The sequence below is a fragment of the Aplidium turbinatum genome, chromosome 16, assembly GCF_918807975.1.
Source record: "Aplidium turbinatum chromosome 16, kaAplTurb1.1, whole genome shotgun sequence".
Classification (NCBI taxonomy): Eukaryota; Metazoa; Chordata; class Ascidiacea; order Aplousobranchia; family Polyclinidae; genus Aplidium; species Aplidium turbinatum.
Genome location: NC_137487.1, coordinates 8,154,803 through 8,172,167, shown reverse-complemented (window position 1 = coordinate 8,172,167; position 17,365 = coordinate 8,154,803). Strand labels below are relative to the sequence as shown.

At 38.1% G+C, this 17,365-nt stretch overlaps 1 protein-coding gene across 1 annotated transcript; it reads right to left on the bottom strand.

The window, feature by feature from the left end:
* Positions 1 to 493: 493 nt before the first annotated feature.
* LOC145785106 (serine/threonine-protein kinase pim-1-like) lies at positions 494 to 16,376 on the bottom strand. Its single transcript, XM_082596808.1, has 7 exons — positions 16,047 to 16,376; positions 15,558 to 15,712; positions 15,035 to 15,241; positions 14,785 to 14,941; positions 3,951 to 4,127; positions 2,018 to 2,126; positions 494 to 1,851 (listed from the first exon to the last, which is right to left on the bottom strand). The coding sequence occupies exons 1-7, from the start codon at positions 16,108 to 16,110 to the stop codon at positions 1,737 to 1,739; spliced, it is 984 nt and encodes a 327-aa protein (XP_082452934.1). The 5' UTR covers positions 16,111 to 16,376; the 3' UTR covers positions 494 to 1,736.
* Positions 16,377 to 17,365: the final 989 nt, after the last annotated feature.

The window sequence follows — 17,365 nt, the reverse complement described above, 5'->3', positions numbered from 1 at the left end:
TAGAAAAATTTTCCCGCTCAAAATAATAATTTGGGAAAGAAAGGGGAGGATAAAGATCCGTAAAACAACCAGAACCATTAACAAGGTGCCGTGAAATGCCAACCAGCCGTTTCACAAAAATTTATTATTTTTTTTATTTTACCGCAGCACAGAAAAAATTTGAGGCGAATTCAAAAGTGGGCTATGCATTTAAAAGGTTGCGTAGTTCAGACACGCGTATATCTAAATCAAGTTTTTTTGAACGTCACTGCAGAATGCAGATTATGCTTCGTTATGTAACTTCAAAGTTGACAGCTCTATTGTTGTTTACGCAGTGTATCGTTTTATCAGATGAAAACATCCTCGATCCTTTGTATGACCTTTTCTGGTGACTTGACTCTGTGACTTTGGCAGCAGCGAAGAAAATCAATATCTTGCGAAATCGATGACTCAGTCTTTGGTGAATTCCTTTTTTAAGTAACTGCTGACTAATCTTCCGACACATCCAAACTCGTATTTTCAAGTTGATCACCAACCGCCATTTTATTTTACACAAGAAAATAAAAAGCGTGAAAAACAAACAAAACAATGTACGGTGAAAATAATGATTAAGTATTCTCTGCACTGGCCAAAGTTATAGAACCATTTCATGCTTTAGTAGCATTTTGAAAATGAACAACGACTAACCAATCAGCTTCAAATTTCTGGTGCCTTAGCATAGAATCTGTTGCTCAATGTTAGGTACGACTAAAACCTCATCGATGATGTCACATATTAATGACGTTACAAAAACTGTTAACAGCTCGTTGATTATGACAAACGCAAGTGATGTCACTCCATCAATGCTTAAAGCTTAAAAGCGTAATCACTTCATCGAAGATGTTGATTTTACTAATAACATGAAAGTTTTTTGGCGGGCACGCTTTTTGACGAAAAAATACGTTTTGCGCCAACTGAGCCGAGCTGTGTGGGTTGTTGTTTTTGTTTATTTCGTTGCATAAAGAAATGCGCAATATCCAACATCTTGAAAGACCAGACAGCAACATAAGGAACACCAAACAGTTTTGTCGACGTTTGGTATAATAGCTCAAGATTGAATCAAGTAATTCAGCACAATTGTTGAGCAAAAGCTTAGTGGAGAAACGGTGAAAAGAATTAAAAGTAATTAGCCTTTTTCTTCGAAATTTGCAAGCACCACAACAATTTTGACATCCATGGTATGTTGAGAAAGTAAATATGGCATTTTTTCTGTTTCAACACCAAAAAAGGAACAGTACAAAAAACAAGGTCTGGCTTTTCAGTTAAGCAGAAAAGTATTTTCTCGTACAACACGTGAAGAAAAACAACAATAAATAATAAATAGAGCAAACAATAAATTAGTTGAGGGTCCAAACGCAGTTAGCCCCAACAAGGGAATAACAAAAAAGAATAAATAGTAAAATAAACCATTTTCGTGTTACACTCAATTTTTACAAGAATAAATTAACTGCAGCTTTTGAATGGTCATCGTCCTGGACAGGGTAAAAGCGCAAAAAAGATGCTTCTCAACATAGTTTTTGACAAACAGTTCTTGATCTAAAACGTTGCAGATCCGCTTGCATTTCTCCAGCGTTCAAACCCGTAAAGGATTCGAGCATTCACTCGAGATCATGAAACCACCAGAAGAGCTTGTTCCACGCTTGACACACTCTCTCAACGGTTTCTCTCGCCCACGCGGTCAGCATCGCATGGATTTTGCGGAGCGGATTTTCCGCAGGTTAAACCAGATCTTTCTCGTGTGAAAGGAATAAATTTTCTTTGATTTCCGTCGCGTTTCCGTCATCCGATGATTCAGAACTCAATCGTCTGTGATTTCCGACGGTTCCACAATGTCTACACACAAACAACATTCTTGTTATAAGACATAAAAAAAATTATGTGTTATTTCTTGAATGAATCATCACAAAGGTTGGTTTTGTTCTGACCTTGCCACCTCTAAGTTATGAAAAATAGGTGAGATAGCCAAAGTAAAACAAAATTACGTTTAATTTGAGCTCACCTTGAAATAAAATCTCCTTTCAGTATCCAAGGGTGGACCATTACTTGGTCAAGTGTGGGCCGATCAGCCGGACGATAGGATAATAATGATCGAATTAAATCCTCACATTCTGAAACATAAAAAAACATAAAATTAAATTAGAAATTTCAATAAATTTTGATTTCTAGTGAAAATTCACTTGGTGAAACATACATGTAACGTACAAGCTAGCAAGCCCAAGATAATGAAATTCGCATTTTCAAATTAATTCAGCATTTTCAGATGTTAAACTTATATAAAAAAACAAGTTTTCTCAACTGGTGCAAACATACAGGCCAATAAAATTATTCGGTATAAAAAACGCGAAAGGACATCCGAATTAGAATAGCCGCACTATCCACGTAATATCCTTTCATTAACGCCGCGTAGCGCTGATGATATCAACATAAACATAGGGTTTCCCCAAATATAAACTGGGATATTGCTGAGGTCATTCCGGTTGCAAGCACGAAAGAGACTTTTCTAAATCAGCAAAAAAAAATCGCAAAACGTGGCATCGTTGTACGTGATAACGCGGCCCTCGTGGAAAACGACAAATTATTCGTTATTTACATTGATTCAACGTCCGCAGATGTAAAAATCGAATGATTTGCTGTCTGGGGATGAAGACACAATAGTTCAACTCACAGAATTGCTGATTTGAGTTCAAACGGCTACATGCGAACGTCCGTTTTTACGTCATTGTTCCCGCCAACTAGCGCGGAAGTCGACAACAAAGACGGAAGCAAAGAGAAAAGGCGGCAACACCTCAACCAGCATGTCAGTTCATTTTTACATTAATTCAACGTCTGCAGACGCAACAAAGAACTAATTTGCTGGCAAGGACAAGGGTTATTGGGAATGAATCACTCAACAATGTGATAAAGGACAATGAAAGACCCACCTTTGAACAACACGGTATAGTACTACTAGCAATCAGCGAGAAGAAATCTACCAGGTTGCAATGTCCCAACATTTCTTTGAAAATAGTTTATCGTTGTATGTTTGACATTTAGACAAGTTAATTGAACGAAATTCAAAAGGCCCAATTGAAGTCTCGTTAATAAACGCTTGTGTTCGTGCAAATAGCATTTTGTGTTTCTCAAGATTAAGTCAAGTAGTATCTCTTGCGTGGAAACACACCAGCTTGGAATTGTCAATATTTTTGTTCACGTCTCTGACTGTGCACACATTCGAAGTCAGATATTCATATTTTTTACTCGATTGGTTTTTGCGTATATTTCCACCTATGTGGTCACTAGATAAAGATAAGAAAATAAACAAAAACGCATTTTAATTCAATTGTCATGCTGTGTGAAAGTATAAGCGCGTTGAAAACTGCATTACCCTCCTTATTAGCAACAAAATCGTAGAATTACAATCTAAATTAGGATATTCACTCTTAACAGCGGAGAAATAGCATTACGAAAATATCTCGATAAAAATAGAAGCAGACGTCAAACAGCCACTCTTGATGGCTACGTGCTCATTTGGTATTTACAAAAAGATTTAATAGGCGCAGCCGTAGCCTTCAACAATAACCTCTATTTCCTGTCTTGACCCCGCTTATCTAGCGACAGCAATCGACTGCGGTTGATTTTTAATCAAGATATTCTCAGTCTCTTGAATACATGATTATAGCAGGAGTGTTATAATATTAGTAGGGCTTATATTGTTAATGTACAAGTACAATAGTTCTTTTAGTGGTTATATGTTTTTCACTTTTTGCAGCTACACTTGCGTGTAGCCTTTGTTATTGCCTGGCTACTAGTTTTGTTCGGGAAAAAACACACAATCGCTACGGTTTTGAAGTCCGTGATATGACTGGACTTGCAACCGAATAAAGTCCAGTCAGGATCATGAGCGGATATTGACGAATCGACAAATGAATTGAAAATGATGTCTGGAAAATTACCTGGTGATACAGGACGAGTGAAGGTGACAGTTGCGTTTTCAATGTCGTCATCTTTTTCGAATGGAATGTCGCCGCAGACCATATCGAAGAGCAGAACTCCAAGGGACCATGCAGCAGCGGAGCGGCCGTGGTACCGGTGCTTTTTGATCCACTCTGGAGGAGCGTATACCCGAGTTCCTGAGGAGGAAAACAGAAAATATTAGTTGACAAGAAGCATAAATTTAATTTCACATACGTCACTAGACAAACATGTTGCAAATATCTTTTTTTACAATTCACGTAAGCACGCGGTTTTAGTAAAGCTATAAACAGTATCCGTTACACCTTGTAATAACCAAATTGGAGGTGTGCTCAAGTACCAAGTTGCTATTTATGCTGTTTTAAAAGCCAAGTGCAAAAGACTAGGATGCTTGAAAGATCCGGGTATCGATTATTCTGTATACCCGGATACAAAAAAATGTTAAAAAAAGAAACTTTTTTATGTAAATTTGACGTTCCAAAACACAAATCCTATGCAATTGCGTGTCGAGGTTATTCCGGTTCATTTTGTTAACACGATTTATAGTTGCAATGAAGATAGTATTTTGACATGCCCGTCTATGAGTGCACGCTGCTAGCAGAGTTGCTTTAATTGCCGCATAAGTAGCCTACACTGCAGCACCTCAACGAGCAACATAAAAACTAAGTCACATCCGAAAAAATTCCACCTCGCTCGCATGGCAATCATGCAATCGTTATGCCAAGCTGGATTGTTTTTATGATGATTTATAAGTTAGCACAATTTTAGCATTTTGTGTTCACTTTCTTTTTCTTGCAGCAATTAAAGCAACAATAAAAATCAAACACAACTTGCTGACAGAAGAATTTAATCCTTTTATGCTTCATAAGAATGCGGCTGAACGCAGTAAATACCTCCAATCGTGATCACCCCGTTTAACCCTGGCTACAACAACTATGAGCACGCGTTTTCAGTTTATACGAGTTTAAACTTATCACTTTAGTTTAATTGCGGTTGATTTCAAATAATTGCTTAGCCAATGAAAAGTCATACAGTTTTTATTATGCTGAGTTCAGCAACTGCTGGTTCAAGCTCAAAACCAGTTTCTCGGTGCCTTAGCAAACAGGTGCTCCGGTTTATTTTTCGTTGTTGAAATATTTAAATTATCAACATTCCATGGCAATGTCGTAAGCATGGTATGAAGAAACTTGGCTTCCAGACTGACTGCCATTGGTCGACAGACAACACGTCACAAAATATCTGCAAACCGCAATAATCGGCTGCTTTGTTAAAGCCACAAGGGCTAAGAAAGCTGGGATTCACTTCCTAGTGGTAACAGACAAAATTTCAGTTCGCTAGCGACCGCAACCAGACACGAAGTTTCCCGAAACGACAGCAATTTACTGAACTATAGATCACCCTTTTTGCAGACGCATCATTTCTTTTCAATCAACCACATGACAAAGACCACCTATGACTCATAAACTTAACCATGTGATTGCTCAGGCAAAGATTCACCCAGTCAGTGAGTCAATCCTTTTTACATTGATTCAACGTTGACTACACTACATAGTAGCCTACTGACATTTCCAAACCGAGAGTTGGGAGCGTTGCTCTTGAAAATTAAGAACTGCTCGTGAAAACGAGGGCTCATGGGCTGCTGCATAATTTATAAGCTTCCAGGTGGCGAGCGTACCTCAGACACGCAATTGTCCGGTAGCTCACCAAGGAAAAATACAACTTTTGCAAAGAATTACGTCACGTTTAGTAAAAAGAGAGAGATTCTTCTGGCAGTGGAAAACTACGCAAGTATTTTTAGCGCAAAGAAATCAATTGTTTATTCTTGGTCTCAGACAAGATGAAGTCGCACAATTACTACCAAAACTTTAAATGAACAAGTCTTCACGATCACAATTTGTTCACTCACTGGGCTAGTAGGAAAGGGTTGGAAATGTGAAATAGCGTAATCGGCTATATCGGTAACAACCCAGACTGCAGAAGGTCTGCGATGAAAGATAAACGAGTGCTGGTTGCTTTTCACTGCGCACTTCAAAGGTCTGGGAATGCTGGAATGTAATCCCTAAGGGTATGTTAACCAAGTTCAGAACCAGTTGAAGAGATGCGAGATGATCGAAGTCAACTTAAACTTTTAAAAACAAATCGGTAAGGCTATCCAAAACAATTTTTAAGTAAAAATGAAATTCGTCACAACCAAAATTCACTTGAAACTGCATACACCAATTGAAATTCAACCCGCACGTGCAAAGTCATTTACTAACTTAAATTTCCCTCTGAATTTGAAACTTAGTTCAAATGCGATGAAAATTCACCATTATGAATGCGACGTTTCCGTAAAGTTCGCAATGATGTACCAAACAGGGTTTCGTGATGGAGTGTAATAGACGCAAAAGTCTTTATCAAGAACATATTTCTTTATTGAAATACGTCAGTACGTGCGTCATTCGAGATTACATCGCTAGGGAATGTGCGTGGTTTAGTTTTTCAACAAATGCAATAAGATATCGGGTTTAGGCTACGGGCTTAAAGTTTTTAAAGTGTGTCCTGTTTCATTGTTGTTGCAATGCTAATTAATTAAGAAGACAGGCATGTACGAATTTCGCGTGTGCTTGAAAAATCTGTCTTTCAGCACGTACCGATAGACCTATAACCTTTCAAGGAAGTGCATACTTTACTCCTTGTGTCAATACAAGCATTTAAACTGCCACCATTAATGTACTTTTGTAGACCCAAGAAAAACACCCAGGTTTCTTTGGAAGAATCAAAATGGACTTCAATCAGCAGGGAGTGAAGAGCGCAATTGACAAGAGCTTACTGGAGCAACAATGTGGATTAAAATGCAAATTTTGGTGGTTGGAATGCATGCATCTCCGAAGACAAAGCGTTCGAGAGGGAAAAGTGGAAGTGGAATTTACATTGAGTTCAGTGAACTTAGATGGTTGATTAGCATACGTGTTTTGAATGCTTCGCTGCGCAGCAACAGATGAACAGCTTGACAGGCAGCAGAAGGAAAGTAACGCGGGCGGGCGATCGATAAAATGCAATTGGTTTCCACATTAGCCAACACAAGTGAAAGTACAGTAGTTGCATCGTCACTTTTAAGTCACTCGTTAGTGTTCTACTAGTTCTTTCCTTTTCACTCATAATTTGGGTTTTTAGCATTAGCGTGCACAATAATCTTGCATGAACAAGTTGTAGAGACGCAGTGAGGCTTGTACGGTATGTGGGAAAACATGCTCTCCAAATACGAGGACGTATTTTTTTTAAATCGTTGTTTATTTCGACCATACGTCTTTGAGAATGACATGGGAAAAGAATACAACGACAAGCTGTATTCCCGTGACTACCGAGAGATAGCTACATATCACAGGTTTTGTATTTGTTGTGATATGAATTCGTTGGAATCGCATAAATTCCGAAACCTTGAAGAATGTTTATCTTAGCGGTTCAATAGACACATCTATTTAATTAAGGTGAAACCGCAAAAAGGTATAATTTTCACTACACCCTTGCAAAACTAATGGGTTCCTAAACCCACGCAGAAACCAAGCATTGTCGATAAAAAAAAAAGAGCAATGCTGTCCTCGCAATTTTAAAGCAATCACTTTTTGTGATCTTTACGTCGCCCAGCGTAAAAAGATAACACAAGGGCTCAGTATAGTTGCTTCAAAATTTATGACGCCATCTATTCTAGAGCTCAGTTGGAGTGAGAATCGCTTCTCATGAAAAGGAAGCAAGCTGTTGCATTTTTGAGATAAAAGAAAGACATTGAGGACAATGAGCAGAGAGAGGCGCTCACGTCACGACACGTACCCAGCTCAGCAAATCGGTTCTTTTTTTACATTGATTCAATGTCTGCTTTCAGTCGTTGGATAGAGAACCCTTTGGGAACAAGGGGCACATTTTTCACTAAAGTACCCAAAGGTATTTGTGGAATGTAGTTCTGTTATAGTTTGATGTTCGTTATTTGTTTTAGCGTCCTGTACTTTAGATTTAGAAGGTATTTGGTGAGCAAGTAATGAATATATGGTGATTGGTATGCGGATTACGACACAGCAGCTCCAGGTCTAAGACAAAAAAAACAACTTTATGCTTGCTTTTTAAACATGACAAAAACTGTTTTGTTGAAATCAAACAAACCTCGAGTAATTTGTTGTTGCATATTATGTTACCAAGACCAATTTACAAACTCACACAAGCTTGGCCTCCAAAGAATTAAAAGTCGACCGTACTTGCCAAGCCCAAACGCCCCTCGTCAGCTATGTCCTATTGGTGGAAAAAAGCTCCACCCAACCTTGTACAAATTTCATATGTATGACTAAGGTGTGCGACAAAAACAACTCAATCGTGAGCGGCCAGACAGTCTTCCGTTCAAACTAATGCGCAAAAGCTCGATCGTTGGCTGCCTAGCCGAGTTCTGTTTACATTTCAGCCGAAATATTTATGAATGAAGCGTCCGCGGCTTCTGCAGCGCGTACAACTTCCTTTTTCGAGCAGATTGCCAGCAAACAAGCAAAGGGTTGTGAGCAGTGTCTGCGGTTTCGGCTTAACCAGGATACCATGCATCCGCCGATGCAGCAAATCATTTTCCACGAAACGACCTTGCAAAAGTCTTTCTTGAATTATCCTCAATGCAAACTGTATTCAAGCACATTTCTTTGTCAACCGAAACAACCGCTGTCAAAAAAGCACACAAATGTTTTCCAAATTTCCAAAAAACAAACGTTTCTTGTTGACAGTTTTTTAATGACATAATATCGTTCATGCCAGTCTCATAGCGTTCCAAAGTGTCACCAAATTAAAGTCTAAACACTCAACACACACCAAATACAAAACCTTATTCACTCATACTGTTAAATCAATAACTTATTAAGACATACAAACCGCTTAACACTGTCATTTTAGGCAACGCAATCTAACATTATTATTGTTAAAAGAGTTAGTTATTCCACAGCTCTTGGCACATATGGCAAGAGAGGCAAAAACGATGTCATAAATTATTGACCACCAGAAAAAGACCCAAGGTAACGCCACCGTGTGAGCGATTGTAAGATCTTTCCAAACACTGCGGGCTGTTGGTAATTTTACTTGATTAAAAACAAGCTAAATACATGGACAAGAGTGATAGAAAATATCATCGCAACGGTGTTGGTAATTTCGTTAATGTAAGCATGCGTTCATGGCGCCCGCCCTGGGGAAACGCGAAACTAACCTCGCCCAACATTTTAAGCGGATAAGGATGGCGGGAAAAAGTAAAAAAGAATTTCGATTGTATTTACTACGCGATGGTAAAATCTTCAATAGAAATGTCAGCAAACACGTCAATGGCATCAGGACAAAGACATCAAGTGAGGGCCAGTATTCTAATGACATTCTGCGTTAGCTACCTACGTACTTGAACAAACGCGCACGCTTATCAAAGATAAATGATAAAAGGGGTTGGCATTGTTGACAAGAAAAGCTCATTTATTTAAAATATTATTCTGCGGCAAGTCCTAGCTTGACAAATTGTTCGAATAAAACTTTCAAGTACAATAAACTTTCAAAACATGAAAGACTTTTTACGAGATCACCGCATCTTTAACTAGATTGAGTCATAAAAGCACACAAAGGTTGGACAAAAACTATGCTTGGGAAAATGAAAAGAAACGTGCTTTGGCGTCTGCAGAAATTCTTTTTTGTGTGTAGTAAAAGAGTAACAAGGCCAATATCCAAACACCAAATTGGTTGTTTGGAGAGATTGCTTTTCGAAGTCGGAGAACCTCTATTTTTCTTTTCAGGTGGCCTGGAATTCGACCGATCGTTTAAGTTAGGCTGAGTTGTTGACGAAAAATTTTCTGTGACCTTTGCGTCGCTTTATCGTAACACTTTTAATGATTAACCATTTACTAGAACGAGTTTTTGAATATGACGCATCCTACTATCCGTGCCTGGTAACCCTTTTCCCAAAACACGTTCACATTCTGTTATCATTACCCAGCTACCACTATCAGTCTTTTGACATTGATTCAACGTCTCCAGATGTTTATTCAGTGAAACAAAGACCGATTTTTGTTAGGCTGATAAGTACCAGACAAGAAGTGCCAGTAACAGCCACATCAAAGGCGCTGTTTAAAATGCATCGCAAACGCCGGTGGCCAAGTTATTTCAGCAACTGGGCAATTGGCGACAGTCGCGGAACGACATTCCAATAATACTTCAACCTTGTAAGTGCCACGTGATAGCTTTGTGCAAGCACGGAAGAGTGGTCGAAAAACAAGAATCGAAAAAATATTTTAGAATGCACAAATTAGGTAACAAACTATGACAAGCGCCTTGTAGCAAACTCTGCAGGCCCCGCACATCATATTTTTTATTACCCCTGAAGTTATTTTGTGCAGCATAAAAAAGGTAAAGTTATGCTTGACAATGGCATCAATAATATCATCCGTTGTTGACTTACAGTCTACCATCAATTCCAGAGTTTTTAAGGTCACATGATGACCAGGCAGAGTCAAAAAGCAGGCTCCATAGTAATTCAAACATTGCAATTTCGTCTGGGTAAACATATTTTAGCGATTAACTGTCTTATAAAAACAGTCGTACTATGCCCCAATTTGAACACGCAATTAATCGAATGCAGCCGCAATGGCATCCAAAAACGTTGTTCGCAAGTAATATCCAAAGTTAAACAGAACAACGTTGGAAAAGCAAAAACGCATTATTTGAAATTGCTGCAATCGACACTGGACGGGGCTTGATTGAAAATTTCAAGAGAAACAAATAAATAAATAAAGATTGACACAGCTGTATTTACTGGTAGGTGCGGTGCAAAGTCGACAAGACCAGCAAACATTGCTGCATGACATTGCAGAACAAAACATTAAGGCAGAGCGTAGGCGTCACGTGCACACACGCGGAGGTATTACGCAATGAAAAGGCTAGTTGTTGACAAGAAAAGTGACGTCAAAACTTTGAAACCGAACCTCCCCTACCCTAGAAGGACAAAGCAAAAATGTCACTTCATAGCCCGAAACAGTTTTTTATGATGAGACAAATCGAGAAAGAACCACTAACCCACCTGAGCTTAAAGTTGGATCTATTTGGATGCCGTTGGACGACCAAACATAATTTGCAGGGATCTATGTTAAACTATTGAAAGATCACATAGCGAAGCAATTGAATTTGTGTACTGTTGTTGTTTTGGTCTTTTGTTGGTTAAACGTAACATTTTTGTCTACAGGGTACAAACGTTTGATTTGATTACTCCCTTGGCGTTCCAATCAAATCAGCGCTTTGTACTCTTCACCTAAATTGCATTCTTGCTTTCTTTTCTCAGTGTAAATTGCGTGGGGTTTAACATCAGTTTCGGTGAGATATTTCACTTCAATTTATTTTGCCTGTCTTGCCTTATTCTGTATTTTATTAAATACAAGTCTAATAAGAATACAACAGTTGTAAAGAAAACCCTTTTTTTAGTGATTACTGTTGTTAATTTAATAATGACTATCAATGTTATGAGCTACGACTTCATTGTTTTTTGTTCACTCTACTTTCATGAAAAAAATGAGCATTCAAATGAGTACCAAATTTGTATTATTGACATACGTAATTGTGGAGTGCATGACAAGAATCTGTCTAATTTAATAATAATCTAAGCTTTCTAAAACGTGTAATCAAAAACACAAAACCCCATACCCACAATTCAATCGCATTTCTCCATACGAAAATGGCTTCAATTTAGAAAGTATGCCACCACATGCCGATAAAGATTTTACTCAAGAATTCATTGTTTTTCAAAAAGTTCACATCAAAAAGAAACAAAGGTGGGTCGCATACTTTGAGTGAAACAATTTTACTACGTCTTCTAGAGCGGTTATTGTTGTACGAGTTTTGCTATAGAATATCACTACAGTTCTTTGTTAAATATGTTTTGATAGCCCAACCTTCACTCCAAAAAGTGAATACCAAATTTCCTTGGGCGGTGAGAGAATGGATTGCCAGAACAACGCCCACACGAGAACACAAATAGTTGCTTGGCAACACAGACAGTAAGGTCACAGAAACAAAAGTTTGTTGATCAATGATGTAGTATAAGAGAAGACAAGCTTAAACCAGACAAAGCAAATTTACGGAGATTTGCATAATTTATAACCTGAAAAACCGAAGTAAACAAGACAGTTTATCGGGTTTGCGCAGCTTAACTTCCCTGAAAAAATGTCGCTTCACGCATCATTTTATGTGAGGCAATGACCTTTAAGGGCCTTTCTACACAGTAAGAAACAAATATCATTGGTATACGACCGATAAATCACCTTGGAAACATACTTGGAATTTCTGTTTCGCGTACACTTACTTTCCCTTCGAGGAACAAGAATTCGTGATTGAAAAGCCAAATAACAGAAGGTTTCGGGACCTGTTAGCCCACACAAGATCGCTTTTAAAAACAATATCCACTATTAGGAGCAAAATTGGTGATCGATTTTACCTGTAGACATACGACAGTTAAACGACACAATGCCATTGCTTGAAAAACAAGAAAGGTTGCGTTTCGGCGGGAAGAGCCTTTTCACTCAGAATAATGGTGAAATTGTCACTAGATATCTCATTTCCACAATCTAACAACGGAGCAATTCGGCGGGAAACTGGTCTACTTCAAACGCACAAAAGACATAATGCCATCGGCTCTTTGTACGGAAATCCGCAACAACAAACCATTTATTTACATGATGTAATGGCGTATGTAATAAATGTGTCGAGAATCAACAAATCAAAATAATTGAATGTACCATGAGTAGACGATCACAAAAGAAGGTGTAACTGCTAAGAAGTTCGTTATATAAGACAGTTGCATAAGATAAATTAGGCTGGAAGGTGAGACTTAGATTTTATCGCCACTGATAGAATGGCCACTTGGCAAAAAATTATTTTGAAAAATACAGACTAGTTCAGAAATACCAAACACACACGCACTGTGGTTATGCAAAAACATGTTCGCCTTTCAAGGAAAATAACTGCTGATCAGGTATTGCAAACCAAGCGTCACTCTCCACAGCATTAGCGTGTGAACAGACAGAACATCTCGCGACAGAAGTGGTCTTTCAAGAAAAGTTGTAACCCGGTCAGCTAACCACTGCTTTTTCACATTGGTTTGTTGGCTGAGAAGAGACACACAACAGCGATTAAATAGACCCATGAATAGACCTAAACCGAATGGAATTTGGACTTTCCGAGAGACAAAAAGAAAAAGGGAAACGTGTTCTGCAGACCGCGAGCTCGCAAACATTTGAACACTTTCGGGCTGGAAATTTTCTGCCAGAATAAAAGTAATTAATAGTCGAAACCTATTTCAAGAAATATTGATCGTAAAATTTTAAACTTAAAAATAAAACGATGAAAATAACAATTCATCTTTTTTTGAAGAATTGTGAAGACCACATTATTAACCTCTACGTTTTGTGAAATGTTATGCCTAACACAATTTCCATTGTTTTGTCAAATTTTTCACCATCAATAGCTACTGCGACAAAGACGTGTTATGCATTTGTTTGCAGACCTTTGCAAATGCAAAACGTTGATAGAAGTGTTACCCTTAAGTAAATAGCATTCCAGTGGAACAACAAACCCGGCAATTGACAGCAATAAGTACGGAAAACAAAACCAGTTCTGTAAAAAAGGTGACTTGTTGCAGCTGTCTGCTAAGAACTCAAGAGGTTACTTAATCACACATGCAGATTTCAAGAAATGCAAAGCTCTCGTTACATTAGAGTTACTGACGTTGTCTATGCACTACAGAGAAAGAATAAATCAGCTAGTCCTTGCACGATGCTAGGAAAATCGTACGGGATCATGTTTGAAGGGATTAAGAAAAAAAATCGAAATCCGTCACTCTTGTAGGGTTTAACCAAGTTCACATCAAAGTATTACATTTTAATCCAAAGATTTCAAGTAATTCCTCAACATGGCCTCCTAATGCTTACTCGAATGGTATTATGAATTGCTTTCTAAATTGAAAATACCTTGCATAGTTTTGACACTTTTTGAATTTAATCTTTCCACAAGAACGTCGTATTCTCGCTGGAATTACAACACTTTTGTGAATCCAAATCCAACTTCGTTGTTTTGGCGATAAATAGCTTCACAAGTTAGTGAGATAATTTTATCTGCGCAAGTACGAAATTTTACAAAACGAAATTATAAAGCCCACGGAATGTGAAAAAACAAAATGAAAAAAATCTAATACTGTAGTATGTTATTTTTCTGACTCATAAGCACGCAAAGGCAAAACGGTTAAGCCTAAATGCAGCTTTGTTTGCTTTTCCGCGTAGTAACAACAATAACAAAAAATATACAACCTTGGGCGTAGAGTTTATGGGCGTTTCCCTACTTGTGTATTCGCAGCCGCACCGCTTGTGGGGCGTGATAAAAAAGAAAATGAGGGCGGGAAATATTCACAATAGCTTACGGCCATGTTGCGTTGGTTGGCAAATCCTTCCAACAAGCCGCCAGAGAACGGAAATCAAAAATACTTGTAGGCTATTACTTTAAAAAATCAATGACGCTGTGGCACTGACGAAAGAGCGCAGTCGTTTCATTGCTGGTCAAATGCGCTTGCGATATTCACTGCTTTGAAGCAATTTGTTGCGATTTTCCCTAAGGAATCGAATTCACAACGCAAAGCAAGATTGCATCGCTTTCCTGCAAAACGTCAGTTACCGCCTAAGAAACCCAGATAGCAAACGTTGGAATTGTTGCATCGTTTCAATGTCTGGCGACAATGATACGATGTAAAAAACACAAACTTTCGCTGAATGGAAGTAGCTGGTCTTCGTTTCTTACCTTCGAAATCAATGTACACTGTGTCGCGGAGAATTGCACCAGAGCCAAAATCTATTAATTTCACGGTTTGATTTCGGAAATCAACCAATAAATTTTCGTCTTTGATATCGCGATGGACAACGCCGCATTTGTAACAGTGATCGACCGCCTGTAATACCTAAACATAACATTTAAAATCAATGAAAATATTGGTCACCACGTTAAATGTATCATGGAATAAAACTTGGTAAAAACCTCAGCGGCAAATCACCTGCCAAAAAAATGTTCTTGCCGTATCTTCGTCAAGCGCTTTGTGTTCGGTGATAAAGTCAAACAAATCTTTGCATGGTTCGGGGCGTTCGATGATTAGTATGAAGCTGTCTGGTCTGGCGAACCACTCGATCAACTCAATGACTTGAGGGTGAGGGGTAACTCTCTGCATCAAGATAATTTCCATTGGAACTGCCTGACCTTCCAGCTGCAAGGAAAAATACATGACTTGATTAGGAAGTAATAAGATGGCAAGCAATCATGCAAGGGTGCATTCATAAAAAAATTTAAGATCTCACACAATGGAGCTGATCAAGACAAAAGAAACCCAACAGTGAACTGTGCGACAATAGAGAAACTGCACTACTGTACGTAAATATTAATGAATTTGGTTTGCTTGGAGCATTTGCCTGATCAGTAGTTTACAATATCAGTGCTTTTAAGGGACAAAATAGTACTAAGATAAGTTGCCTGTGCACTACCATTTTAATATGCCGAAAACTTAATTGTTAAAAGAGACTTACTTGGCCCCAAGACTTGACTTTAGACCGGGGGACCTGTTTGATGGCAACTGGTAAATTATCTTCCAATCTGTGACCAGAATATACAACTCCAAAGCCCCCTGATCCCAACTTCTTGTCCACATGATAATATTTTTCAAACGGTTCTCGTTGACGCACTAAAAACAAACATGTTACAGGTCAAGCTAACTTTTAAAGTTCAAAATAAACGACTGAGTTCATTTTTAAGTCGTTTACCTGATTCAATGTCCGTACTTGAAATTAAAAGCACTTGAATAAAACAAAGAAGCCTTAAATTCAAAAATTCAATCATTTATCTCTTCACAGTAGCAACAAGACCCTTTCGCTAACTTGTCTTATAGGTATAACACTCATCAAACAAAGTCGTCGGTTTTAAATTAATTTGTAAATGTTAAGTTTGAAGCAAACCCATAGTTTTGCATAATTATTAAATAATTACACGTCATCTTCCTGTAACTAATTTGTAGTTACCTGATTTTGTTGGGATTTGTTGTTGGTGGCTTCCCTTGTGTATACTTTTAGAAAAAGACAACATATTTCTCTTGGTTTTGTAACTGGTAATCAAAACGAACTTTTTAGAAAAAAGATCGGCTGAAGAAAAACTTGTCGACCGAAGAGTAGGGTTCAAATTCGGCAAGTCTGCAAAATGCTTTCCGATGCTGACAGACAAAATAGAAATCGCTTCTTTTCAACGTTCAATAAGTCAGAAGTTAGGGTACTTTGTAATACAGTATCAACTTTTGCTTTAGGCGTACTAAAAGCAATCTAAAACTTAAACAATATTTTTGATTAAAACTAGCAAAATACTCTGCAATTGAAAGGGCACATCAAAGTCTCGCTCTATTGTTCCAAAATGTAAAAAGCTTGCAATAAATGATTTAGTAGACCAACGACTTTATCTAATGCCTTTATCATTACTAACCAAAGCTCTCTACTCAATGACAACCCTGTACAAATCTTCAACACCCCAGATCCAAATTTACCACTACGTAACATCAAACTATTTTGCCTTGCCTTGATAAACCGTTGGTCAGCTCTTATAAAAGCGCTGCAGACAAGCAGGAGACTGGCGGCTGCCTTTCATCTTTGTTGCTTTTTTCTCTTTTCGGATTCGCTGCTTCTCTCGTTTGGCTCTCAACTCATGGCGGAAAAATTCCACTTTGCGGGTTCAACTGTTGACTGTTGAAACCTCTCAGGCATTTTCACGCCATTAATCACACCCTAACAAGAGGAAATAACCAATATATCGAATGTTGTTTGAAGATTTTGATCTGTTTACTATAACGGAATTAAACCTTGTTTTGTAAAAAAGTTACGCCTGTTCTCAGCACAGCCCGTATTTGGGCTGCATGGAGACGAAATACGAGAGAGCAAGGTAATTTGGAATCCACAAAATATGATAATCATGGTAAAAGTAAATTTGTTTTCATCTTCATTGCACTCATGATTCCTTTCAGAAACATTACAAAAATTTTTACAAATGCTTGATGTGGTGACAGCCGACAGGGGCATTTCTATCATAAATTCCATTGTTTTTAGGAAACATATTGCAACAATTTACAATGGCGCAACGTTTTAAAACGTGAAATCGACATAAAAAAATATTTCATCAATTTGGTGCAATGTGCAACTGCACACGTTACAAATAATCGGAAAACGTCTTCTTTGTTTTTGAGTGTCATGTCCACTTTAAATGTTTCTTTTAGAAGTGCTGCCAGTGCCAATTTACAGAAAAAAAGTTGCCATCACTGCAATCTCTCATGACAAAAATTAGATATTCTTGCAAACAC